The sequence below is a fragment of the Chelonia mydas genome, chromosome 11 (genome assembly GCF_015237465.2).
Source record: "Chelonia mydas isolate rCheMyd1 chromosome 11, rCheMyd1.pri.v2, whole genome shotgun sequence".
Lineage (NCBI taxonomy): Eukaryota > Metazoa > Chordata > Testudines > Cheloniidae > Chelonia > Chelonia mydas.
In genome coordinates this window covers 2,469,652-2,496,643 of record NC_051251.2, presented here as the reverse complement: position 1 = coordinate 2,496,643, position 26,992 = coordinate 2,469,652, and the positions used below count along the sequence as shown (strand labels likewise).

General features: G+C 64.3%; 1 protein-coding gene across 1 annotated transcript; it reads left to right on the top strand.

Moving 5' to 3' along the window:
• The first annotated feature begins 1,976 nt into the window (after positions 1-1,976).
• PLCD4 (phospholipase C delta 4) lies at positions 1,977-26,992 on the top strand. Its single transcript, XM_037912528.2, has 16 exons — positions 1,977-2,124; positions 10,067-10,125; positions 11,207-11,365; positions 13,338-13,566; positions 13,965-14,094; positions 15,814-16,045; positions 17,037-17,238; positions 18,187-18,331; positions 19,658-19,810; positions 21,156-21,320; positions 21,881-22,028; positions 23,289-23,405; positions 23,888-24,066; positions 24,385-24,520; positions 24,651-24,800; positions 25,316-26,992. Exons 2-16 carry the CDS (start codon positions 10,101-10,103, stop codon positions 25,414-25,416), a joined length of 2,271 nt encoding a protein of 756 aa, XP_037768456.1. The 5' UTR covers positions 1,977-2,124; positions 10,067-10,100; the 3' UTR covers positions 25,417-26,992.

The following is a 26,992-nucleotide window of genomic DNA, read 5'->3' as shown; positions in this document are numbered from 1 at the left end:
TCTTTCTTTGGGATTGTGGCTTCAGTTTTGTAACTTGTGTGTGTGTGTAACATCTCTACATTTAAATAAGTAGGCACTAGCAATTTTGTAACCACATGATTAGAATCTAGCTTAATAAATTTTGGTAACCATTTGTGCATAAGCCTGACTTGTTTCTCTGGTTTACTGTAAAGCAGCCAACACAATTAAAGAACCTCAGCCGTTTTGGCTATAAAGCCTGGCCATGAGGTGAGAGTACTAAGAGCCTAGCGTTGAGTTGTGCCGCCTCCACGGGGCAAACTCTTGGGGCGCCTGTCAGTCAATCCTGACTGCCCGCTGCGAAGGAGCTCTGAGCTCTAGCAGTTAAAGTCACGGGTGGTTAGGACCTTGGGGCATCCGTCAGCCTAGCCCGGGCTGCCCGCCGCGAAGGGACAGTGCGTCCTAGCGGTTAAAGTCACGGATGGTATAAAACGGGCATAGCTGGCACCTCACCAAACATCCTTGGCCATCGGCTAACAATCGCGGAGGGCTGCAGAGAGCCCATTTCCCCCGTAGCCATTTCACATACGCGACAGTGCAAGAAACGGCTCTCTAGAGCCATCTGCTACGGCGGGTAGCAGTTCAATACAATAGCAGTTTCTTACAATCTATATGGATCGATAAGTGCGCCCGGTAGCACATTCCTATGCGGAGCAGCATCCTTCGCTACACCGGCACTAAAGCCGTGAGCCCCCCCAGCCTGCTCTGCGTACAACTCCCTTGGGCCTGTTGTTTTCCCTGGGAGAAAAACAACCCCAGACTGTGAATGAGACTTCAGCGTCCCGCTGCCGGTCCTGCGTCCTGCCCTACGTGGGGGTAGCACCCCCGGGCCTGGCTCTGGTGCCAGCTCCTGGCAGGGAGGTCGAACCCCCCGGGGTTTGCAGTGATTGTGGGTCCCCGCTTTGCAGTGCCGGCGGTGAATTGCAGGAGGGCACACCAAACATGCCGGCCACCCAGCCATGGTCAGTCCCTTGTGAAAGGAAGTTCTTCGTACATTTCCAATAGCTCCGTTCTCGTTCATTTCACTGGATCTATTCCCCCCCCCTTCATTCCTTTATTTATTTCTGCTCATTTCCATAACCCACAACACCCCCTTCTGTCTAAACTGGAGCCAGCCCAGGGGATGATCAAACCCTGCAGTGAAGGTGCTGGTACAAGGCCAGCGATTACATTTGCTAATGAAACCTAAGCTCAGAGCTGGCTCCAGCCTCCGGGTGACCTCTGAGCTGATGCTCGCCCCTGCTAAAGGGCTGGAACCTCAATCCCGGCTGACGCTGCAGGGGCAGGTGTCGCCGCAGCTCAATCCCGGACTGTTCCCAGCTCGAACTGCAGCGTTACGGCCTGGTTAGACGGGACCCAGCTTGTACCTGGCTGGAAGCCCTGGCCACTCCGCAGCGTGGGGTGGGCGGGGGAGCGACCCCCAGACCACAGCTACCCTGGCAGACCCCAGAGCAGACAGCGGCCCAGTCCCCGACCCGGCTCTGCCATTGGCCCAGGGCACGCTCAGACTTCCCCTTCCATCCATGCTGTTGGGGGACAAGGGGGTACTAGCCACGAAGGCTCGTCCCTCAGCTTGGTCTGCTGGTGGTCCCAAGACTGCGGTGATCCCGCCAGCTGTGGTCTCCGTCCCCGGCGGCTGCCGCCTGCACCAGTACAAGAGACCAGGATGGAGGACGGAACCCCGGCGTCCTGGCTGGCAGAGCATTAAGTGAAAACAGGGCCAGGGGATTCTTACAAGGGATCCAGGCCCAGGTGAGTTCATCTGTTGTGGGGAAGGCGAGTCCCTGGTTGGGGGGAGGCCGGTGGAGAGGGGGGGGTCTCCTCTCCATGCACAGCCAGGCATCCAGGGAGCAGCTCCCTGCGCCATCCCTCCAGGCAGCTGAGCAGCCTGCCAAGTGGCAAGGTGACCAGGGAGCTCCTGGCTCTGTGCCTTTAAGGAGAGAGCGGGACCTGGGCAGGGCTGAGCCACTGGGAGATCATTGCTCCTGGCAAGCTCAGCCGCTGGGTCAGGAGCTGCCCTGCGCGCCCGCAGCCTGGGACGGAGCCCCGGGAAGAGAGGGGGACCAGAGGAGGGGAGCCAGCTGCTGCGAGAGGCACCAGCCACTGGTAAGGGAGCCGCTTCGGCAGCAACTCCGGGGATTTGGGGGTGTTGGGGCCTTGCTGGGCAGCTGCCCTGTGGCTGCGGTGCCTCCTGCAGACGCAGCGCTGGGCACCGTCCAGGCAGAGCCGAGAGGCGCCTGCAGGGAGCTGGGGTGTATGTGGGGGACATGCCTGGCTGGACGGGGCTGGCTCCTGCTGGGTTTATTGCTCTCACAAGGTCGGTGCTGAGCGGATTGGGACAGTTTCCCAGCTGGTCTCCTGTGGCCTGAGTTAACCTCTCGAGCTCTGTAACGCACCCAGGCCGGGCAGTGCCAGGCACTCTGAGCTGCAGCCCCCGCATGGCCGTCTGGGCACTGGCAGCTCCCAGGGCTCTCCCAGTTCCCGCCCCCTTTCGGCTCCAGGACTGATCTCTCTCAGAGGGGCTCAGCACCCACCGCCCATGGCACTACAGGCACTCAGCACCATGGGGGATCGGGCCCTGGGTCTCCTGCCACCCTTCCCAGCTTCTCAGGCAGGAGCTGCTGCCCCTGGGAGCCTTGATTTCCCTGTGTTCAGCTGCTGCCTAAACGCCATGGTGACGGGCCTTTTACAGATAGCTGGCATGCTCCACAGGGTGGCAGGGATGGTGCCACCGTCTGGGGGGGACAGCAGGGGTCATTCCAGATCCCTGGGGGCAGATGATTGCCCCCCTCCAGCCACTTCCGCCTAAGGATCCCAAAGTACATTGACGCACTCAGCTTCCTGCAGCCTGCCACAAGCGGGGGAAACTGAGGCACGGGGCGAGGAAGAGACTTGCCAAGGTCCCAGCGTGAGTCTGTGGTAGCCTGGAATGGAACCCAGGCAGCCTGACTCCTGGCGCAGTGCCTCAAGCAGCGCTCACAGCAGCCTCTGCGGGACGCTCTCGCTCCCCGGAGCTGCGGGTTCAAATCCCCCCAGGGCCTTTCGCTCCTTCCCGTCGGCCAGGCAGTTGGCGGCGCTCCCGTGTCCTAGGGCAGCGTGGCCCCAGTCTTCCCGGGGGACCTGGTGCTGTGTGCTGGCTGGGGCAGCAGCCTCTCCCTGGCGCCCTGTGGGGTTTTGCAGTCAGCAGCCGGGGGCCCCGAGTTGCAGAGGGCCCAGGTGTCCCCCCTTCAGCAGTCCCGTATCACGCATCCCCCCCCTACCCAGAGGCACCCCCTGCTCCCAGGGACAGCTGCTTGGCGGCATCTCCCATTCCTCTGCACCCTGGTGGGAGAGACTTACCCAGCCCCCTCCCCGCCGGACCTGCCAGCACAGCCATGTCCCCGCCCCCCACCCCCACCCCGCAGCTCCATCCCATAGCTCCATCCCACGGCCAGCGGACCGTGACCAAACTGGGACCCTTCACTCTGCCCCGTCCTCCCCCCCTCCAGACCCTGCAGGGGCTGGAAATCCCCCTCGCTCTGCTGGGGCAGTGAAGTGAAGTCCATGGGGCTGGGCGGGTTCCCACCAGCTGTGGGGCCTCGCTCCTCCCCCGTTCTCCACGGTCCCCCAAACCAAGCCCATTCCCTGCACGGATGGGCCAGCGGTTCTTGCCTGGGTCCGAGCCGTGCTGGAGGGAGACACTCCGAGCTGTGACCCCTTGGGTGGGGCGGGTGAAGGCTGGCCGACTGGGCATGTGGACTGGAACTTAGCGGGCCCCGTCGGGCACGGGGGGGGTGGTGAGCTGGGGGCCTTGGGAGCACCCCAGCTTTGGGAGCTCCGCTGAGGGGGCCAGAGTGCAGCCAGGTGGGGGAAGTGGGATGTGTCTCTCCTCCTGCTAGCTTCGCCCCAGGGTCCCCCCACCCCATAGAGTCAAGCAGGGAGAGGGGCCATGTGTCCCCAGCCCCAGAGGAGGGCCTGCAAAGAGGTGAACGCCAGAAAGGCCCAGGAGCAGAGCACAGATCCGAGACATTCGTCCAGTTCCCCCTGGGTTGAGCCCTTGTGTTTAGCTAAAGCATCTTCCCCAGAGGCAGCCAGGCTGGGCTGGGAGACAGCGATAGCGGGCGACTGCCCCCCGTCCCTGGTTCAATCCCCCTCTCAGGCTGGCTGGAGCAGCTCCCGCCTGTGAGTGCTGACCTCCGGGCAGATGCCCACGCAGGGGGTGTGATCAGCAATGAGATTGCACCAAGCCAGTGACAACTGGGAAGTCCTGGGTCACTTGCCCCGTCTCACCACGGTCCCAGCCAGCCCCTGGGGGCTCTCCAGCCCAGCCGCCACCCAGACCAGCTGGACTTGGTGAGTGCGCAAGTACTTCTCGACGGGACGGATCACTCCCCGATGGCCTGTTCTGTTCATTCCCTCTGGGGCACCTGGCATCGGCCATTGTCGGAAGACAGGATCCTGGGCTAGAGGGACCTTCGGTCTGACCCAGTCTGGCCGCTCTGATGTCCTGTGGTGGGGGGAGCATGAAGCCAGGGTGCAGGCAGGATACCAGGCTGGGTGGGCTCTGGGGGGTTGTGGGGAAGAGGACGGGGGGAGGCCCAGTCCCAGAGAGGGTGGCATGGACATGGGCAGGGGGGGTTGCAGTGAACACTGCTAGGGCACCTTTCTTTTGCAGCCCCTTTGCCAGTGGCTGGGAAGGACCCGAGCTCCGAGTGGCAAAGAGCTGGTCCTGGTCCGCCCAGCAGCCGGTGCTGCCCCAGGGCCCCCTCCCCTTCCCAGAAACTCAGTGTGTGGGTCCGATCAAAGCCGCGCCGCTGGGGTCAGCTTCTCTCCAGCCTGCCCGTGCCCGCTGGGAGCCTGGGGCCAGACGGCTGCTTCAGAGCCGCCCTTTCCGGTTCTGAGCCGGCTCGAATGGCCCCTTGGCGCAGGCCGGCGGGAACGCTCTGGGCTCGTGAGTGAGGGGTCAAGCCTGCTGCCGGGGCGGCTCCCTGCGGAGGGGCTGAGGCTGCTTCTCGAAGACGCGGGCAGGGCGCCAGGCCGATTCCGGGAATCCGCAGCCCTGGTTTGAACGCAGCGTCTGCCACACGCGGCTCGGCCTGTCTGCAAAAGGCCCGTCGGCGGCTCCCGGGCCCGTTGGTCTCCAGGCCTCGTTTCACCCACACTCAGGGCTTAATTTGCAACGACCGAGGTGCCAGGGCTCAAGCAACCGTTCTACTTTCATAACTGATGCAGCAAGGCCAGAGGCGCCGGGGGCTGTGAGGTGCCAGGCCCAGAGGAGCGGGGGCTGTGAGGTGCCAGGCCCAGAGGCACCGGGGGCTGTGAGGTGCCAGGCCCAGAGGCGCCGGGGGCTGTGAGGTGCCAGGCCAGAGGTGCGGGGGCTGTGAGGTGCCAGGCCCAGAGGCGCCGGGGACTGTGAGGTGCCAGGCCCAGAGGCGCCGGGGACTGTGAGGTGCCAGGCCAGAGGTGCGGGGGCTGTGAGGTGCCAGGCCCAGAGGCGCCGGGGGCTGTGAGGTGCCAGGCCCAGAGGCGCCGGGGGCTGTGAGGTGCCAGGCCAGAGGTGCGGGGGCTGTGAGGTGCCAGGGACAGAGGTGCGGGGGCTGAGAGGTGCCAGGCCCAGAGGCGCCAGGGGCTGTGAGGTGCCGGGCCCAGACGTGCCGGGGGCTGTGAGGTGCCAGGCCAGAGGTGCGGGGGCTGTGAGGTGCCAGGCCCAGAGGCGCCAGGGGCTGTGAGGTGCCAGGCCAGAGGCGCCAGGGGCTGTGAAGTGCCAGGCCCAGAGGTGCGGGGGCTGTGATGTGCCAGGCCCAGAGGCGCCGGGGGCTGTGAGGTGCCAGGCCAGAGGCGCCAGGGGCTCTGAGGTGCCAGGCCCAGAGGCGCCGGGGGCTGTGAGGTGCCAGGCCCAGAGGTGCCGGGGGCTGTGAGGTGCCAGGCCCAGAGGTGCGGGGGCTGTGAGGTGCCAGGCCCAGAGGTGCCGGGGGCTGTGAGGTGCCAGGCCCAGAGGTGCGGGGGCTGTGAGGTGCCAGGCCAGAGGCGCCGGGGGCTGTGAGGTGCCAGGCCAGAGGTGCGGGGGCTGTGAGGTGCCAGGCCCAGAGGTGCGGGGGCTGTGAGGTGCCAGGCCCAGAGGTGCCAGGGGCTGTGAGGTGCCAGGCCAGAGGCGCTGGGGGCTCTGAGTTGCCAGGCCCAGAGGCACCGGGGGCTCTGAGGTGCCAGGCCCAGAGGCGCGGGGGCTCTGAGGTGCCAGGCTCTGAGGTGCGGGGGCTGTGAGGTGGCAGGCCAGAGGCGCCGGGGGCTGTGAGGTGCCAGGCCCAGAGGCGCCGGGGGCTGTGAGGTGCCAGGCCAGAGGCACCGGGGGCTGTGAGGTGCCAGGCCCAGAGGCGCCGGGGGCTGTGAGGTGCCAGGCCCAGAGGCGCCGGGGGCTGTGAGGTGCCAGGCCCAGAGGCGCCGGGGGCTGTGAGGTGCCGGGCCCAGAGGCGCGGGGGCTCTGAGGTGCCAGGCCCAGAGGCGCCGGGGGCTGTGAGGTGCCAGGCCAGAGGCACCGGGGGCTGTGAGGTGCCAGGCCCAGAGGCGCCGGGGGCTGTGAGGTGCCAGGCCCAGAGGCGCCAAGGGCTGTGAGGTGCCAGGCCAGAGGTGCCGGGGGCTGTGAGGTGCCAGGCCAGAGGCACCGGGGGCTCTGAGTTGCCAGGCCCAGAGGCGCCGGGGGCTGTGAGGTGCCAGGCCAGAGGCACCGGGGGCTGTGAGGTGCCAGGCCCAGAGGCGCCAAGGGCTGTGAGGTGCCAGGCCAGAGGCGCCAGGGGCTGTGAGGTGCCGGGCCCAGAGGCGCGGGGGCTCTGAGGTGCGGGGGCTGTGAGGTGCCAGGCCAGAGGCGCCAGGGGCTGTGAGGTGCCGGGCCCAGAGGTGCGGGGGCTGTGAGGTGCCAGGCCCAGAGGCACCAAGGGCTGTGAGGTGCCAGGCTCTGAGGTCCCGGGGCTCAGCCCTGGCACAGATTCAGCACTGCCTGCACTCCAGTACGGTGGGCTCGAAGGAGCAGCTCCGAAGGGTGTGTCCAAGCGGGGCGTCTCCGCCAGGAGGAGACCGAGCGGGCCAGGGAGCCGGGCGGGGAGCGGCAGCGGGAGAAGGGGCAGCTGCTCGGCTGGTGGAGATCAGGACACCAGGGTAGATCGGGGTGAGTTGCACCCGCTGGGGATCTACCCTGCTGACTCCGCCCTCTCTCGCTTGTGAAACAGCCTCACCCTCGGGGCAGGACGGGGGTTCAATTCGGGGTGTGGGGGGGGTTCCCAGCTCGGTTAGACGAACTGGCCCATGCCCTGGGTCTCCGCGAGACCCCCTTGCAGCCCGACGGCCACGGAGTGGCACCAGCGAATACCCATTGGGCAGCGGGCAAGCAGAGGCTGCTGCCCCTGGCTCTCTGTGCCGCCAGACTGGGCACACTCGGAAGAAGCTGGCTGGTGTTCCTGTCGCCCCAGCCCCCCCCAGCCTGGCATGGTTTAAAGCCGGTGAGCTGTCCAGGCAGGGGCTGCTCTTCCCTTGTGTGGGGGCAGCACCTGGCACAGCGGGTCGGTATCCGCAGGGGTCGGCATTGTCCCTAGCTGGCACTGCCCTGTCCTAGGAGTGCCCGCTCCCCTCTGCTTGTGGGGCTGGGCGATCCAGCGAGCGCAGTTCCGCCAGCCTGGGGCCGCTCCTCTCCCCAGAGGGCTGGGCGGGCCAGGAGCTTGGCACACGGGGCTCTGGCTACTCTGACGGCTGGGCCACTCCCCTGGGCTGGAGGGCAGCCAGGTATCGGCTGGCCAGGGGCCCCTCCAGACTAGACGGCGCGAAGGAGACCCAGGCTGCTCCTACCCCTCTCGCCCAGCCCAACCCCTGCCCTGGGCTCCGCCAGCGTCTGTGCCGGCAGGATCCTTAGCGGCCGCAGCCTGCGCGGGGATCTGGCCCAGCCTCCAGGATGTGAGACAGACGCTGAGAAACCACCAGCCCTTTTGCTGCTTCCTCAGCACCCCTGCCAGGCTGCTGCAGCCCGCTCCAGGGACCCAGCGCGGCCCCGGCCTCCTGTGCTTCCCTGGGGGCTTTTCTCCCGGCCGGATGCAGCCGCAGGGCAGACCGGACTCGGCCGCAGCCAGGTTCTGTGCTGGGGCCGCTGGACGCAGCCCGGCCCTGGGGTTCTCCTTGGCCACCAGCTGCCAGCCTGGGCTCCGTTTAGTGGCTCCGGAAGGTCTGAGCTGGGCTGCTTGCCTGCCCCATCCCTGCCCATCGCAGGGCCTCTGTGCGGGCAGGTGGGACGGCACCTCCCCGCGCCCTCTCCTTGCAGCTCCTCTCCCCTGGCGTCGGAGTGTGGCTGTTGGACCCTGATTTCATTCCAGGGGGTGCTGTTACTCCCCCAGGGAATTTCCCGCCCAGCCCCTCTCTCAGGCGTTTGCAATTATCTGCATCATTTCCCTTGCAGGCTGGGTCTCAGCCCCAAGGGAAGCTCTGGGGATTGTCACTCTGGGCTCTGCAGGGGCAGCGGGGATAGACCCCAGCCCCCTGCCCCCCACCCCCAACTCCCTGCTTTGCCCCGGCCTGGGGCAGTGCCAGGGTTCCCGGACACGCTGGGCCTGACAGTCCATCCAGCACGGGCAGCGGCAGGGGGCGCAGCAGGCCCTGCCTGGCTGCACACGGGTGCAGCCAGGTCCCTGTGAATGGAGGGCAGGCTGCCCATGCACCTGTGCCCGCTCCCCTTGGAGCTAACCCCCCCCCAGCCCCCATTGTCCAGGGGGACACGGCTATGGAGCTTGAGCCCCTCTCCGCCATCTCTCCCATGTACGTCTCTGTCTCTGCGGGCCCTCCCCTCTCTGCCACTTGGGGACCGAGCCAGGAGAGAGGCTGTCTTCACGGGGATTTGTCACTAGGGCCTGGTGAATCACCCTCAGGCCTTTCCCGAATCCGGAGCGTGCTCCAGGACCAGATTCGCAACTGAAGGGCTGAAAGAGGTGACTGGAGACGGCTGAGTGCAAGCAGGTCCTGACAATCCCCCCATGCTGCTCTGCGCGGGCACCCACTCCTGTTTTTAAACTCCCCCGCCCTGCTATCCTGGCCCTGGGGCTCCCCCAGCTCTGCCGGTGCCCCTCAATCCTGACCCACAACCCCTGATAGCCCAGCCCTGGGCTCCCCCAGTTCTGCCGGTGCCCCTCAATCCTGACTCACAACCCCCTGCTAGCCCAGCCCTGGGCTCCCCGCCCCCCAGCTCTGCTGTTGCCCCTCATTCCCGACCTGCAACCCCCTCCTGCCCCAGCCTTGGGCTCCCCCATGGCCGCAGCAACCTTGAGGTAGCTACAGCCTCAGGACAGTGGCTGAGATGAAACCGAAGAGAAATGCTGAGTAGCGGCAGCCATTCAGCGCCCCCGGGCAGGCGGGGCCAAGGCCACGGTATCAACTGGCCCGACCGAGGAGAGTCAGAAGAAACAAGGTGTGTGAGCTACCCAGCGAACAAACAGGACCCCGTTAACAGACTGACGACGGCAGCTGGGCGAGTGCCAGTCCCCCACCACCAGATGACACAAAGGAGCAGCGTAGACTGGTTTGCAGGGCCTATGAGATCGAGCAGGCTGCAGTGGCCTGACGGTGAAGCCACGTCCCTCGGGTGGGCTCTGTACAAGTCACCTGACCCAGCAAGGCCACAGCCGCTGACCCAGAAGCTACAACAATGGCAAAGCCTGTTGAAGGAAAGATGGAGCAACCGGCGTGGGACTTGGAGCAGGGGTGGCCTGGTTGCAGGAGGGAAGCGTTTGGAGGGGGCGCCGAGCAGTCAGTCTGTGTGCACATGGCTGGAATGCCGACTGCGGTCGCAGCACCGCTGTCCCTGGTGCCCTTAATAAAGAGCTAATTTTGTTTCACACGGCTGGAGTCCTCTCATGTTATCATCCCGAGCCTGGTGTTTGCAACACCAGCTATTCCAGCCCTGAGCTGCCCCCACAGCCTCCCAGCTCTGCCGACACCCCTGTCCTGCTGCAGAGTGCCCTGGTGCCATGGGGCAGGAGCTGTCTGGATAAGACAGGCAGATGTGACTGTATTTAATGACTCTGGTGTTTTCTCTTGCTAGATGCCTGTCGGGCCAAGCCCCTGACGACAGCGTGATGGCGTTGCACCTGTACGGCCCCCGTGAGTGTCCCTGGAGCTTCCCCCAGGCCTAATGATGTATGAGCGGGGCAGGAGAGAATGACATGGGTTTGGGCGAATCACGGGGCAGGGTCAGACCCATTCACAATCCTGCCAGCTCTGGCCAGGGGGTGGAGGGGGGCCTGCCCCCTGTGGTGTCTGGGCCCCTGCCTCGTCCTGATCCCTGGGTCTGCCCCAAAGTCTGTGGAGCTCGAGCGAACAGCAGACCTGAACCAGGGGCTAGAGCAGCGCACGCCGGGGGGAGCTGGGAGAGCTCAGAAAGGTGGGGCAGGGCTGGGCCAGAGGCACCCCGGACATGGGACTACAACTCCCAGGAAGCACCCTGGCAGCAAGGGACTGGAATTCCAGTCCGGGTCAGTCTGTTCCAAGGAGGTGCCCCAAATGCCCCCCAGAACCCCAGGGAAGCTCAAGGGCTGGCATCTTTGGGGCAAGTCGGATTCACGCAGGGCTGCTCAGCAGCGGGGTTGTCCACAACGCAGAAGAGGAGAAGTCTCTGGGGCCAGATCCTCTGGTGTAAAACTGCTGAATCTGCCCGTTTGCACCAGCTGAGGAGTTGGCCCCATGTGAGGTGTAACGGGAGAGTGCGGACTCTGATCTCAGGCACCCTGGTGTAAATCTGGAGTGACTCCACTCCAGAGTCACTCCATTGTAACTATGGTCCGAATCCCCCCCCCACCTTTCGGGGTGATGCGGCCATTGTCCCGTGGGTACAAGAGCATGTAGGTCTATCACAGTCGCCAAAGGGTTAACGGTGTAGTCGGTTTGCTCCAGTGATGCTGGTTGCATGATGGGGCAAGTGCCTTGCTCGGGCACCATTTGTCATGCCCCTTCCAGGGGAGGCCAATGAGCCCCAATGGTCCCCTTAGGAGACCTCAGATCACTGGGAAGCCGCCTGGGTCTCGGGGGCAGGTGTCAGCCAACCAGCATTGTGCACCTTGTGTGGGTGCTGGCCAAGGCCGGTGGCAGGCATCCACTCCCATGGCAGGCCACTCCCAGCGGTGCCACCTCCCCGGTCTTCCCTCGCTGAGCGCCTGCTCTCTCCCCCCTCCCCCCGCGCCCGCAGGCCTCCAGCTGGATGAGACCCTGGAGCAGATGCAGCAGGGGACTCTGATGCGGAAGGTGAAGTCCAAGAGCTGGAAGAAGCAGAGATACTTCAGGCTGCAGGACGACTGCATGACCGTCTGGTACAAGTCCAAGAAGACTGGCTACACCAAGTATACCTGTGAGTACAGCTACTGCTGTGTGACAGCCCACTGGGTGCTCAGTAGGGTTCAGAGTGAACGGTGTGTGGCTGTGCGTGCAAACCCCCATCGATGTGTGTGCGCAAACCAAGGTGTGTGTATGGTGGGTGTACAGACATGAGTATGTGGAGGATTCTCTGCACCTTGAAATCTTTAAACCACGATTTGAGGACTTCAGTAGCTCAGACATAAGGTAGGGGTTTGTTACAGGAGTTGGTGGGTGAGATTCCGTGGCCTGCGTTGTGCAGGAGGTCAGACTAGACGATCATGATGGTCCCTTCTGACCTTAAAGTCTATGAGTCTATGATTCTATGTGCATGGTAGGCGTGTGGTTGTATATGGGTGGTTAGATGCACGTGTGTGTGTGATTGTGTATGTGTGTGCATGCGTGTCCATGCAGGAAGGTGTCCCCCATGTCCCTCCCGGTTGGAGCCCTGAGATTCCTTTCAGATGGCCCCTGCTTTGTTGTGATGCTCTGCTCGGGGTCTGTTGGAGCTTACAGACAGCTGCCTGCTACACCAGCCTGTCCACCACACCAGCAAAGTCCCGAGACTCTGCCAGTCTTAACCTGGCCACGGAGCTGCCATGCAGCGACCCCCAGTTCCTGAGCTCCCCAGCGGCGTCTCTCTTCAGCTTCTGGTCCCTCTCACAGAACACTCACTGAAATGAGTAAAGCCACTGCCTCCAAGCCAGTGCACACCGCACCTGCTTCTCAGCGCTCACAGGGTTTACAGGCAAACGGAGAACGGCTGTGAAGAAAGAGCAGAGATCGAAGGGACGTCCTGCAAGAGAAAGAGCGAGTCTGGTTATGAATCAAACAAACTTGAAAACAGGCTTTCTCATGCCTAGAACTTATCGGGTTACAAGCCAGGTCTCTGGCAATGGCTCGTTTACGGTCAGTTCTCAGCATCTCCAGCCCACAGGCCTGAAGGATCCACCTTTCACAGATCCCACGAGCGCTGGCCTCTTTCCCCTGCGGGTGGTGGATAACAAAGGGGTTTTCTCCCCTTCTTTTTCTAGTCCAGTCAACCTCTGCAATGTATTCTTCGGAAGCGTCTCCCCAGAGAAAGTTTCCCCCCTGCTGTTTGTCTCTCACTTGTGACTTCCCCTCCCCTGTCGAATTGGAAGTGAATGTAACATCCATTTTCTCAGGCAGAAATCATTCCGCTGTCTAGGACAGACCTGTGTGTCAAGTGTGCTCCAAACCGTATTTCAGGAACATGTTCCCAGCACACAGCCACAGCTCCAGACACGCCATCCGCGCATACAGCACCCAATGATGTTAATGGCTGCTGGCATAACAGCCCTGTCTTGATGCACTTCCAGAGTGCATTGACATTGTAGCCAGTTGATTCAGTTTCTTGTTCTTTGGGATTCAGATCCCCTGTGAAGGCCAAAAGAAGCTCAAAAAAGAACGAGAGAAGTTCCTGGAGGACAGGTCCATCAGTGGCTATTAGCCAAGATGGGCAGGGATGCAACCCCATGATCTTTAAATCTCTGATGGCCAGATGCTGGGAATGGGTGACAGGGTATGGATCACTGGATGATTCCCTGTTCAGTTCATTCCCTCTGGGGCACCTGGCCCTGGCCACTGTCGGAAGACAGGACACTGGGCTAGGTGGACCTTTGGTCTGACCCAGTCTGGCCGTTCTTATATTTTCACCCTGGGGTGTCTGAGCCTGATTGTCAGACCCTCCCTTCTCCATCCCCCCATCACAGCCCCCTTCCTGCCATCCTGTGGGAGACCATGGGCGCTGTATGGGTTGGGGAAGCGATCGCCAACTGATTCTCCCAGGGTCTCCAGCACAGGGCCCTATTTCATAGGGTCTCCCAGTGTTTAGATACCAAGGGACAGACCCCAGAGACGGACGGACAGATGGATCTGGGGGCGGTGATATCTGGTGCAGGCCCTGCCCCTCTCTGGAGCCTGACCCACCCCTCCCATCCATCCAGTCTCCATCAGCGACGTGGAGACGGTGCGGGAGGGGCACCAGTCCGAGGTGCTGCAGAGCCTGGCCGAGGAGTTCCCGCCCGAGCACTGCTTCACTGTCGTCTTCCATGGGCGGCGCGGGAACCTGGACCTGATCGCCGGCTCCCCCGAGGAGGCACAGTGCTGGGTCCGGGGCCTGCGTCGCCTGGTGGAGATCGTCACCAAGATGGACCAGCAGGAGAAGATGGATCAATATCCTTCCGCCAGCCTGGCCCCAAGCCCCGGCTTCCCCTGCCTCCTCGGTGCCCTTTCACCCACGCAGAGGAGCAAAGCCAGGGGTCATGGCTGGGAGACACCCCCGTCAGCCTGGGGGACAGGCCTGGCTGCCTTGTGTCCCCTGGGTGTCTCCTCCTCAGTGGATGGGGAAGGGCCCCTGGGGCAGGGATGTGCCATGTGCTCATGTCTGGGGGGCATTGGGAACTGGTGGGCATTTAGCTTGGTCTGTGTTGGGGGATACCACCAGTGCCCACAGCCTGTGGACAGCACCCACCTGTTCCCCTGCCCCGCCTCAGGCCCGGGCCCCTGCAGCGCACGCTGAGCTCAGGGTACTCTCAGCCCCCCCGTCACTTTCCTTAGCCCCCCCCCGGCAGGTGGATCTGCGACTGGTTCCAGAAGGCCGATAAGAACAAGGACGGACGCATGAGCTTCAAGGAGGTGCGGCAGCTCCTCAAGATGATGAACATGGACATGAACGAGGACCATGCGCTCCGGCTCTTCCAGGTGAGTGCCGTGCCTGGGGGAGGGCCAAGCTGGAGCAGGCTGGTGTCACCCCCACCCAAAGGCTGTTTTCAGAAGGAAGCCCTCGAACAGAGCAGGTCACAAGGGGCTGATGGAAGGGCTGCCAGTAGAGCTATCCCTGTGGGGCAGGGTGGGGGTCCTTGTGTCTCTGCTGGAGCCACATGGGTCCAACCAGCGATGGCCTTGCTCTTCTCCCTCCCTCATGGCCCGGCATCGCCCCCACCTGGCAGCCAGCTGCAGAGGACACACCCCAGAGTCCCCTGGATTGAAACCGGTCCGCAGATTCCCTTAGCCCCAGCATATGGCTCAAGCCAAGGAGAATCAGCCTGCTGGTGTCAGGGCTTGTGGAGAGCTGTGAGCAGAATGTGCACATGTGCGTGTACACACATGCATGCACACACATGCACACACACGACCCCTGCTGCTGTCATGGGCCCCGCCTAGTCATCAGGAGTCAGATGCAGGTTGGCCGTGCTGATGGCTCCTTCGCCTGGTCTCTTCGGAGCTAGCAGGCCTCACCCCCAGTGAGGTTTAAAGGGGACACAGCTCACGAGTTTGGGACCCCAAGTTTAGCTTTAGAAAAATAGAGGGAAAGAGATTTACGTAGCCTGGCTATTCCCTATCCCTCCACCTGTCCATCTGTACCCCCCATCCATCCGTCAATCCACCTGTACCCATCATCCATCCATCCACCCAATCACCTACCCATCCACATCATCCATCCATCCATCCATCCATCCATCCATCCACCGTCCCATCATCCACCTGTCCTTCTGTACCCATCATCCATCCATCCACCAAATCACGCATCCATCCATCCATCTACCTGTACCCATCATCCATCCATCTACCCAATCACCCACCCATCCACATCATCCATCCATCCATCCATCCATCCATCCATCCATCCACCTGTCCTTCTGTACCCATCATCCATCCATCCACCCAATCACCCATCTATCCATCCATCCATCCACCTGTACCCATCATCCATCCATCTACCCAATCACCCACCCATCCACATCATCCATCCATCCATCCACCTGTACCCATCATCCATCCATCCATCCATCCATCCATCCATCCATCCACCGTTCCATCATCCACCTGTCCATCTGTACCCATCATCCATCCATCCACCCAGTCTTCCACCCATCATCCATCCATCCATCCACCTGTACCTATCATCCATCCATCCACATCATCCATCCATCCATCCTTCTGTACCCATCATCCATCCATCCATCCACCTGTCCATCTGTACCCATCGTCCATCCATCCTTCTGTACCCATCGTCCATCCATCCACCCAATCATCCACCCAATCATCCATCCATCCATCCACCCATCCACATCATCCATCCATCCACCCATCCACATCATCCATCCATCCATCCACCCATTCTTCTGTACCCATCATCCATCCATCCACCTGTCCACCTGTACTCATCATCCATCCTGCCATCTCTTACCATCTGTAACCCACAGAGCTGTTTATAGTGCCCACCATGGCATATCTAAGGAAGGTAAATAAAGGCCAGATCTCACTGTGGCAGGTGGAGGTGATTTTGGTAGCGGCCCCACTCCTGACGCATGGGGTGGTCAGTGCTATGGGGCAGTCAGTGCCGGGGCGGGCAGGTAGGGGGGACATGCACTGGCACTGTCAGTCCTGCAGCCTCCCCCAGCCCTGCTCTCGCTGCAGATGGCCGACAGGTCGGAGTCGGGGACGCTGGAGGGCGAGGAGTTCGTGCTGTTCTACAAGGCGCTGACGCAGCGAGACGACGTGCTGGACGTCTTCCAAGTGTTCTCCCAGGACGGGAAGAAACTGACCCTTCTGGAGTTTGTGGATTTCCTGCAGCAGGAGCAGCTGGAGGGGGAAAACACGCAGGAGTTCGCCATGGAGCTGATTGCCAGATATGAGCCGTCTGAGACCGGTGAGGGTCATGGAACAGGGCAAGGGAAGGGACCAGCCCCGGGGGCCAAGGCAGCCCCTTCCCTACCGGACCGGCTAGCTCTTTGCTTGGTCTGTTACATGTGCATAGTGACGGGGCTCTCAGCCTTTCCTTGGGGGAGGTTCCCAGCCAAATTCCTCTCCCAGACTGGGAGCAATGGGGCTCACCCTTCCCAGGATGGTGCCCCCTTATTCAAAGCCCAGTTTTTGTGATCTCCTTACAGCCGCTGTCACAGTAAGAGTGAAAAGTGCATGGATGCCAACGTGCTGTGCCAGTGTGCCTGCCACATGGGTGTGTCTCCGGGGTGGGACAGGGACCCCTGCAGGGTCTGGGCACATGGGGGCGGGGGATTGTCTTGGTATTAAATTGTAATAAAATGTTCAGTGTCTCAGGTTCCCCAATTGCCTTTCACGCCCCACTGGCTGCGAAACGCCGCTCAGGAACCAGACGGACCCTAACACGCACCCCGCTGGGAGCTGGCAGGACCCCGCTCCCAACTCCGCGCTGTGCCTCTGATGGCAGCCGGCCTCGGGCCCCAGGGGGAGTCAGGTTCGGGGCAATTTGAATGCGCGATGAGACTACGACTGCACGTGGCACTATCGAGCCCGGCCTGCTGTGTTTGGGGCTGTGATTCCGGCAGCCGCAACGGAGCACAATTTGCAGGATTTATTCTAGTCTCCGCCCAGTGCTACCTGTTGCCTGCATTTCTCTCACCCTCTAGATATTTAGTGATTTTTTCCTCCCTCTTACTATGGCCTCTGGCATTTTATTAGCTCTGGTCATTGCCAGGATCTCCCTTCTCCCCTTTTGGGAAGATTGGCATCACGCTTGCTTTCCTCCAAGCAGCTAGGAGCTCTCTCCTCTTGCCCTGGGCTCAGGGCCCCGCAGGAGATGGGTCCCTTGCCGGGCGGGGCAGCTGGACCGAGCTCCCCGGTCTCTTGACGCCGCACTGTCTCGGCTCCTTCCTCTCCAGCCAGGGCACGGCACATGCTGAGTGTAGACGGCTTCCTCCTGTACCTGCTCTCGCCGGAAGGGGCCATCTTCAACCCTGCTCATGGGCCGCTTTGTCAGGACATGACCCAGCCCCTCTGCCACTATTTCATCTCCTCCTCGCACAACACCTACCTGCTGGAGGACCAGCTCCGGGGCCAGAGCAGCGTCGAGGGCTACATCAGGTACGTGAGGAGAAGGCAGCTGCTCCCAAAGGGCATCGCCTGGTCTCCGTGGGGGGCAGTGTCGGGTATGAAGGGCTGCCGGGTGGCAGTGTCGGGTACAAAGGGCTGCGGGGGGCCTCTGGGTTCATCCTGCCTCGGTGTCCTGGCGCGGCGGGAGGGGAGCTGTGGATTTGCTGGAGGTGCTGCCTTTCCAATGAGATGTAAACGCAATGCCTGACCACGTAGGGTCGTTAGGTCCCCCTGCCCCCTTTCAGCAGAGCTGTAGGATTAGCCCCACTGTCCCTGGCCAAGTTCAATATGGGAAACGTCATTCTCCCACCCTAAGCCCCTGCCTGGATGGGATATTCCCTGTCGCTGCCTGTCTCGTGGAGCGTTGCTGTTGAGCAGCTACCATGTTCCACTCAGAGGTGGCTGCATCACTGTGGTAGGCAAGGCCGTCCCTGCAGAGGGATTAGCATTGTTTGCTTTGGGGCCAAGTAGGAGGCGCCGGGCTGGGTCACCTGCCAAAGCAGGGGACACTGCGGTCGAATCATTAGACCCCGTGAGTAGGGGACAGAGGGAGCCCATCACTGGCGGCGTTACACCTGGCCCCGCTTACTCCTCTGTGTATCCCCAGCCGCTGCACGCGCACAGGGGGGACTGTCCCTGTACTGAGAGCTGGCAGCCAGCCTGGGCGCAGCAGACCGGCAAGTCGGTATTCCAGATGGAGAACCAGGCCCAGGGAAATGCAGCCACTGGCCCGCTGGCTGCGGCAGAGCCGGGAGCTGCCCCGGCTTTCCCCAGGCCAGGCCAGTCCCGCCAGCCCGGCAGCCCTGGGGCGTAACCGTCAGCCCAGGGTGGGTTGGTGACCGGGTTAGGCTGCGGCGAGCCGGCGTCGCGCTCCCCGAGGAGCAGGGAGGTGGTACCGGTGGAGGGCACTGAGCAGCCTGCGGGGCGTCTCCTTGGCAGGGCTCTGAAGCGGGGCTGCCGCTGCCTGGAGGTGGACTGCTGGGACGGACCCAGCGGGGAGCCCGTCGTCTACCACGGCCACACGTTCACCTCCAAGATCCCCTTCAAGGACGTGGTCACCACCCTGGGGCAGTACGCCTTCCAGGTAGGGCAGCCCCCGCCAGTAGGGGGTGTTAGGTGGCTACATGGGGCAGGTTCTCAGTGGAGCGTCCCGACCCCTAAGGTGGGTCACGATGGGGGTCAGGGAGTCGTGAGCACCCTACCCTTCTCCGCTGGCTAAGAGGGTTGGGGGATCCCACTTTGGGAAAGGCCAAGGCTGGCCCTGCCCTGTGGCATGTTTGCAGCGCCCCCTTGTGGTGACAGTCCCCTCCACGGGCTCGGCACTGGGAGCCACTCGCCCCAGGGGAGTTGACTGTTGAGCAGCTGCCCTGTTCTGCTCAGAGGTGGCTGCATCACTGTGGCAGGCGAGGCCGTCCCGCTGGAGGAAAGGCACTATATGGGCATTCACACTGTTGGCTTTGGGGACAAGTAGGAGGCACCAGGTTGGGTCACCTGCCAAAACCCCGGCGCTGGCTGAAGCGCTGCAAGCATGATCCAGGCTCCAGGTTCCTTCAGCTTCTTTCAGCTTCCCCCCTTTGGGACGGGGCAGGGGGAGGTCACCACTGCAGCCTCGTGTCCCAGGTTCTGCTGCAGCGCTAGGTGGTGTCATGCTGCAGGGAGCGGGGTGGGTGTAACTAGGGGGCGCCGGGCAGCAGGGAGGGGGCGGGGGGCTTGGCAGGGGTGGAGTGCTTGGCAGGGGGTGCAGGGCTTCGGGGAGGCAGGGGGCTTGACAGGGGGCGGGGGGCTCGGCGGGGACGCAGGGCAGCAGGGAGGGGGCAGGGGGCTTGGCAGGGGTGGAGGGCTTGACAGGGGGTGGGGGGCTTGGCAGGGGGCACGGGGCTATGGGGGGGACAAGGGGCTTGGCAGGGGGAGGGGGCAGGGGCTCGGCAGGGGGTGCAGGGCTGGAGGGAGGGGGAGGGGGCTCGGTCGGGGGGCATGGGGCTACGGGGGGGACAGGGGGCTTTGCGGGGGGCAAGGGGCTTGGCAGGGGGCCTCGGCAGGGGGTGCAGGGCTGCAGGGAGGGGGCGGGGGCTCGGCCGGGGGGCACGGGGCTACGAGGAGGACAGGGGGCTTCGCGGAGGGCAAGGGGCTTGGCAGGGGGAGGGGCGGGGGGGCTTGGCAGGGGACGCAGGGCTGCAGGGAGGGGGCGGGGGCTCCGCCGGGGGCATTCCCCCCCTCACACTCAGTGCTGGGTCCTGCTGGCACTTTTCGGCCTGGCCTTCCCTCGGGAGACGGGTGGGTTCCTGCCCGGCCGGCCCCAGCCCCACGCGGTCCCCGCAGGAGGCCCTGGTGGCCGAGGGGACCCGGAGGCTCTGGCCTGGTCTCGGCGCCTGCCCCAGGGACCAGCAGCCGCGGGCTCTTTGCTTGGCAGACGTCCGACTACCCCGTCATCCTGTCGCTGGAGAATCACTGCGGCCCGGAGCAGCAGGACCTCCTGGCCCAGCACCTGAAGGGCATCCTGGGAGAGCGGCTGCTCATGGCCCCCCTCGACGGCCACGACCCGACGCAGCTGCCTTCGCCGCAGGTAGGGGACGGGCTGGGGGGCTGTCGCTGGGGGGCCGCCTGATGGCTCTGCGCTCCCGTCTCGGCCATCCCGCCCCTCCGGTGGTGCCTGCCCCGCGCCCCCGCACGCCGCCCCTTAGCAAACTGCCCGGGGCGCCCCAAGAGCCGTTCCCGCAGGGCCTGGGGTGGGGCACCCGCTCAGGCTGGGGTTGCCCTGAGGGGCGGGGGCACTGCACTTTCCCCTGCCTCCAGTGGGGCGCTTGCCTGCATCCCTCTGCACCGCCATCCCCACCCACAGTGTGTCCGTCCAGCCTGCCACGCCCCCGTCCCTCCCTCCACCGATCCCTTCCCCCCCAGCCCTCCATCCCTCCCTCCATCCCCTCCCCCGCATCCCTCCATCCCCTCCCCCTCCATCCCTCCCTCCACTGATCCCTTCCCCCCCAGCCCTACAGCCCTCCCTCCATCCCCTCCCCCTGCATCCCTCCATCCCCTCCCCCTGCATCCCCTCCCCCTGCATCCCTCCCTCCACTGATCCCTTCCCCCCCCAGCCCTACAGCCCTCACTCCATCCCCTCCCCCTCCATCCCTCCCTCCACTGATCCCTTCCCCCCCAGCCCTACAGCCCTCCCTCCATCCCCTCCCCCTGCATCCCTCCATCCCCTCCCCCTCCATCCCTCCCTCCACTGATCCCTTCCCCCCCAGCCCTACAGCCCTCCCTCCATCCCCTCCCCCTGCATCCCTCCATCCCCTCCCCCTCCATCCCCTCCCCCTGCATCCCTCCCTCCACTGATCCCTTCCCCCCCCAGCCCTACAGCCCTCCCTCCATCCCCTCCCCCTCCATCCCTCCCTCCACTGATCCCTTCCCCCCCAGCCCTCCATCCCCTCCCCCTGCATCCCTCCATCCCCTCCCCCTGCATCCCTCCTTCCACTCCCCCTCCATCCCCTCCCCCTGCATCCCTCCATCCCCTCCCCCTGCATCCCTCCTTCCACTCCCCCTCCATCCCCTCCCCCTGCATCCCTCCCTCCACTGATCCCTTCCCCCCCCAGCCCTACAGCCCTCCCTCCATCCCTCCCTCCACTGATCCCTTCCCCCCCCAGCCCTCCATCCCCTCCCCCTGCATCCCTCCATTCCCTCCCCCTCCATCCCTCCATCCCCTCCCCCTCCATCCCTCCTTCCCTCCGCATCCCTCCATCCCCTCCCCCTGCATCCCGCTGCATCCCTCCATCCCCTCCCCCTCCATCCCTCCTTCCCTCCGCATCCCTCCATCCCCTCCCCCTCCATCCCTCCATCCCCTCCCCCTCCATCCCTCCATCCCCTCCCTCTGCATCCCTCGCCTCCATCCATCCCCTCTCCTGGGTGTCCCGCAGGAGCTGAGAGGAAGGATCATTCTGAAGGGGAAGCGGGCAGAGAGCCTGGCGCACTCGCCGAATGGGCAGCCGGACAAGGCCCCGGAAGGGGAGGCATCCGAGGATGATGATGAGCCCGAGGCGGAGGAAGACAGCCTGAGTCAGGAGGCCAAGAGGAAGGCCAAGGTACAGAGACGACCTCCCCCGGCCGGGAGCACTGTACCAGGGCGGGGGGTCTGTGGATGGCTCCTGGTGGGTGCTGGCCAGCTGGCGGCAGGGTACCCCGGGGACAGCTCCGTGCACTGGGCCGACACCCTCCCGCACCCCACACTGGGGCTTCCCAGGGCTCACCACCCCCACCCCAGATCGCCCCTGGGTGCTGGGGGAAACGCCTGCCCTGGCTCCGAGCCGCCATAACTCAGCCAGGGCGCCCGGGCCTTGGCACACTCCACTGGTTTGAGCTTCTGCCAGGAGTTATCCCGCCTCCTGGCTCTGCCCACGACTGCATGGCCCAGCCACCCAGCGGCGATGGGCATCTCCGTGCCGGTGCCAGCTCCGGAGCCCAATGGCTGGTGTGCACGCCCGCGGCAGGCGCGGCTTCCCCTGGACGCTGGCCCACCTCCAGGGGCAGGAGCAGCTCGGTGCCCAGGGCCCGTCCAGCCTGCCCGGCAGCTGGTGCTCCAGGTGCTGGCGCCTCCGGCCATTGGCCCTGCCCTGCAGGCTCTGACCCGCTCGGCCCTTCGCAGAAGTCCCAGGCCAAGGAGCTGTCTGACTGCATCGTCTACTGCCATAGCGTCCCCTTCCGCGGCTTCCAGCAGGCGCTCGCCCGCCGCCGGCCCTACGAGACGGCCTCCCTGCCCGAGGCCAAGGCCAGGAAGCTGATCAAAGAGGCGGGTAAGGGTGGGGGTGCCCCGGCTGCAGGGGGGGGCAGCGAAGGGGTGAAATCCCAGCTGCTGAGAGGAGTGTCCAAGCGCTCCTGCTGGGACCCCCAGAGCTCTGGCAGGGGGCATGGGACAGACCTAGCATTTAAACACCCAGCTCGGCCTCCCGGCCGGCAGGACCCCCCAGCCATCCAAACCGAGTAATGTGCCATGGGGTCCTGTTCCCGACCAGCCAGGTCACCTGAGATCCAGTGGATACAGCACCGGGCTGGGGGCAGGACTCCTGCGTTCTATCCCAGCTCTGGGAAGATAGTGGGTGAGAGCTGGGGGCTGGGAGCCAGGACTCCTGGGTTCTCTCCCCAGTTCTGGGAGCGGAGTTCTGGGGTTAGGGCCAGGGGACCTGGAAGCCAGGACTCCTGGGTTCTAACCCTGGCTCTGCCACTGCCTCCTTCTTGGAGCTTCCCCCACCCCCCATGGCTCAGTTTCCCCTGCCACCCCATGGGGCCGATGACACTGACCCTGCTTTGTGCTCCAGGCGGGAGAACATGCTTGAGTGTCAGTGATGCCCAGACCCTCCGCAGGGCTTCGCGGGAAGCTGCTTTAGCCACACCCCATCCCGGAGGGAGGGCCCCAGGCCTGCGTCAGACGGGCTCAACCCAGAGGGCCGTCAGTTTCTGGGTCCATGGATGGGCAGCCTCAGTAGTGAGGCCCCAGGGGTCTGGGTCTCAGAGACCACGCTCTGCTGCACCCCCCAGCCAGGGCAGGGCAGTGCCGTCGGCCAGAGCCTGGCAGCCTTGGCAGCCGGAGCCCCCAGCCCCTCTGGGGCTCACTGAGCCCGGGGTGCAGCCGCCCTGGCCCTGCATAGCCTGCACTGCTCTGGGGCGGCTCTGGCTTCCTAGCGCCCGGCGGGTCCTGGTGCCACGGGGCAGCTGCAGCCAGTGGGAGCCCCAGCCCCAGCCCCATGCCCAGCTTGAAGCCCCTCATCCGCTGGGCTCTCGCGCTGGGGCAGCCCTGGTCCATCAGCTTTCTGCACAGGCTGGGGGGTTCTGTGGGTGGAGGGTAGGTGGGGGTGCCTGTGGGGAGATGGGGGCCCTGTGGGGGGTTGGTGAGGCTGTGGGTAGGTGAGGGGGTATCTGCGGGGGAGGGGGTCAGTCAGGCTGTGGGTGGGTGTCTGGGGGTGGCCGCAGGCTGATTGGTGCCTGCAGGCAGATCGGGGGCCCTGTGGGGGAGGGGCCGGTGAGGCTGGGGGGTCACCGTCTCCTTCTGCCCCCAGGGAATGAGTTTGTCCGTCACAACGCCTGGCAGCTGACGCGGATCTACCCCAGTGGGCTGAGGACCGACTCCTCCAACTACGACCCGCAGGAGATGTGGAACGTGGGCTGCCAGCTTGGTAGGGCCCGGCTGGGGTCCGAGGGGGGACGCGAATCCCAAGTGAGCATCCCAGGGACCATGGCTGGGGCCACGTGGCTCTGGGCATCCCGAGTGAGAGCCGGGCGCTGGCCTGTTCAAGCAGACCGGGGCCTGGCTCAGCTGGGTCCGAGGCAGCGGCAGTAGGGGGCGCCGTGCTGCCAGGGGCCCCCTAGCTGAGAGGTAACCCTGAGCCCCCCCCGACCCAGGAGTGTAACCAGCCCCATGCACTGGGCTAGTGGTGCCGGGGTCCTGGCTCAATGTCCCCTGTCTCTTAAACAGCCCCTGCCCTGGATACAGCAGCGTCCTTCACTTCCTGTCCTAAACTGCGGTGTGCTAGTTCGGGGGGGGTGGCGGGGGGGTTCACGAGCACGTTCCGAGAGCCCGTGGGCAGCCCCGGCTGGAAGGGGCGTCCGGGTCCCGCTGCTGCAGCCCCACAAGCCCCGTCCGCCTCCCTCCCCGCAGTGGCCCTGAACGTGCAGACGGCCGGGGCGGAGATGGATCTGTGCGACGGGCTCTTCCGGCAGAACGCCCGCTGCGGCTACGTGCTGAAGCCGGCTTTCCTGAGGGACGCGGGAACTGCCTTCGACCCCGACAATCCCCGGAGCAGGGCTGGGGGCGGCCCGTGGAGCCTGGCGATTCAGGTACGCCAGCGTCCCGCAGGGGCACTGCCCGGGGGCCTCTCTCCACTGGCAGGAGAGGAGAGGGGGCAGGGGGTGCCTGGTGCTATAGGGCTCAGCTGGGTGTGGGGAGCAGGGGGACGGGGAGGTTTCATCGTGTGCCGTGGCATGCTGGAGACAGGCCCCGAGACCCAGAGCTGGGGTCGAGGCCGGTCCTGGGTGCAGCCTGCCCCGTGCCTGCAGAGGACCCAGCTGCTGGTGCGGGCAGAGCTCCCGGGGCCTGTGCGGCTGCCAGTTCCCCGAGCTCACGGGCCCTCGCGCCGCTGCACGGTGTCGCCACAGGTCATCAGCGGGCAGCAGCTCCCCAAGGTGGCCAGCAGCAAGGCGAGCGCCATCGTCGACCCCCTGGTGCGCGTGGAGATCCACGGCGTCCCCGCCGACCAGGCCAGGCGGGAGACCCAGTACGTCGATAACAACGGTGAGTCCGGCCCTGGGCTGGTGAGCCTGGCTCCCGCTAGGGGCAGCCCCGCTAGCAGCCTGCAGCTCCAAGCGTGCTTGGGGGGCTGAGGTCCCCAGGCCCTGACCCGATCTCCGCCTCCACCCTCCAGGCTTTAACCCCAGCTGGGGCGAGACGCTGCAGTTCAAGGTGCACGTCCCCGAACTGGCCCTCGTGCGCTTCGTGGTGGAGGATTACGACAAGACGTCCAGGAACGACTTCGTGGGCCAGTTCACCCTGCCCTTTGCTAGCATCAAATCAGGTGAGCGCCAGGCCCGGCTGCTTCTGCATGGTCCACGGCTCGCTCCACCCTCCGCTGGGGGCTCGGCCGGGGCTCAGCGTCGCCGTGGCAGACCCAGGAGAGCGCGCCGGAACAAGGGCCAAGCCCCTGTGTCTCTGACAGTCCCCCACGGAGAGGGGGGCGTTCGGAGAACAGCACGGAGTGGGCGGGTTCGGAGGGATCGAGAGGGGCAGAGGACAGGGCGACCTCCAGCTAGTTTGGGATGTGGGGAGGCAAGGTCCCTGCCCAAGGAAGCGTGGGACTTGTTAGGGGCTAACTAGGAACCAAGAGGGACGTTGGGCACCGTGCTGGAGAAGGGCAGGTACAGATGCTGGAGGGGACGACAGACCCAGCACTGGGGGCAGTTGAAATCAGGCTGGCGGCAGCCACCCGGAATAGACCGCAGAGGAGGATCTCCCACCCGGGTCTGGGAGCCCACAACTCTTCTCCACTGTGGCCCGCCAGGTCCAACCCAGCTCCCTGGTGTCTCCCTGCAGGTTATCGTCACGTCCACCTCCTGTCCAAGGACGGCACGGCCATCCCGCCCTCCTCGCTCTTCGTTCACATCCAAATCACGGAGCTTCCCTACCCCGAGTAGCAGCCGAGTGGGTCACACCAGCCCCCTGTACCAGCCGTTAACAGCCCTGTCCCGACAGCTGCTGGAGAGACGCCGCCCGGCCCGGCCCTGCCCTGCCCTGCCCTGCCCTGCCCGCTTCCTGGTCGAGGCGGCTTTGCACGACCCTTGTTTCTTTTTAACCTGCCTGTAGCCGTTTGGGTTGCTGCTATTTTGTTCCCGCTGGTTTGCCCGAAACTCAGCCGGGCTAGGAGGCAGGTGACTGCCCCTCGTCATGTGGCTGCAACTCTGCACTGGGGCTGCAGGCATGATCTAGGCCGGGCTGCCAGGTGGGGTGCTTCGGGATGGGGGGTGGCAGTTTGCATGTCCCGGCCAGTAGCACCCGGGTTTATTCACTGCACACAAGGGGGCTGAGCCCCAGCTGCGGGGCTAGAATCAGGCCGGCTCTGCTTCCCCTCGCTGGGTTAGACAGCGGCGCCTCCATCCTCCTGCCGCGGGAGGCCTCGCATTGTTCTTTGGCTTGCAGTAGCACCACTCAGGGAGCTGGGCCCCTGGGCACTGCCTAGACCCAGAACTACGCCTCTGCCCCAAAGAGCTTCCAATGGGAATAAACGACAAGAGCCACGTGGAAACAACCTGGCCAGCCGGATGGGCGGGGTCAGCGCACCAGCTGCCTGCCCAGTGCTGTGTGGGGTGGGGGGCTGAAGGAGGGAGCTGGGGGGCTGTCTACAGGAAGCTCCTCCCCAGCATCATGGGCAGCCCCAGAGAAAGCACAGAGGTGCCCACGGGACACCGTGACCAATGAGCACCGCCCGCCAGCTGTAGCCAGGAGACTCCGGTTCTCATAGGCCCCGGAAGCTGCACTGGGAGAAGCTGGTGTCTGGCTCAGCCCTTCCTGGGGCTCTCAGCCCAGCTGCAAGGCCCTTTGGCAGGTGCTCCAGGAAGAGCTGGTCTCTCTCCTTTTTCAGAGGGGGTGGGAGAGAGAGGCACTGAATGCACCTGTTTTGCACAACCTCTCTTGGGAAGCAGTGGGGCAGCGCCTGGCCGGCAGGGAATTGCACCAGCGTCCAGCAGCTGGGGAAGCCCCCAGGTCCCATTTGTACAGATTCCCCATGGTGCTCAAAACTGGGGTAGGGTATGGAGCTGCACCCACACAGCTCCGTACACTCTCTCCATGCTTGCTTGGCTGGCGCTAGGCTGGCTTGGGGGAAACACTCTCCTTCCTGGCCCTTGCTGCTGTCTGTCATGGCCTCCCCCCAGAACAGAGACCTACGGCCACAGCCACCCAGCCTGGGCAGAGCTCCCTCTCCGCAAGCCCCTCTGACCGGGGATGCCGTGCGTCCAGTGCTTAATTTGTAATCAAAGAGGTGCCGTGGCACAAATTAAGCACTGCACACGACCAACAATATATATCATGGGAACCTACGACTCCAACAGACTAGGGTGTCCCCTGCTAGGCTCACGGCTCTAGTCTCATTCCTCCTTCCCCAGCCTCCAGGACCAGTCCCAGCTGAGCATGGGAATTACAAGGAAGTCAACAAACATGGACAAGGGGGATCCAGTGGCTATAGGGTACTTTGACAAGGTCCCTCACGAGGCT

Coding starts and splice junctions, on each gene's coding strand:
- PLCD4 (XM_037912528.2), top strand. CDS start 10,101: ATGGCGTTGCACCTGTACGGCCCCC. Junction 19,811..21,155: donor CGCAGCTGCCTTCGCCGCAG/GTAGGGGACGGG, acceptor GGTGTCCCGCAG/GAGCTGAGAGGAAGGATCAT. Junction 24,521..24,650: donor CCAGTACGTCGATAACAACG/GTGAGTCCGGCC, acceptor TCCACCCTCCAG/GCTTTAACCCCAGCTGGGGC.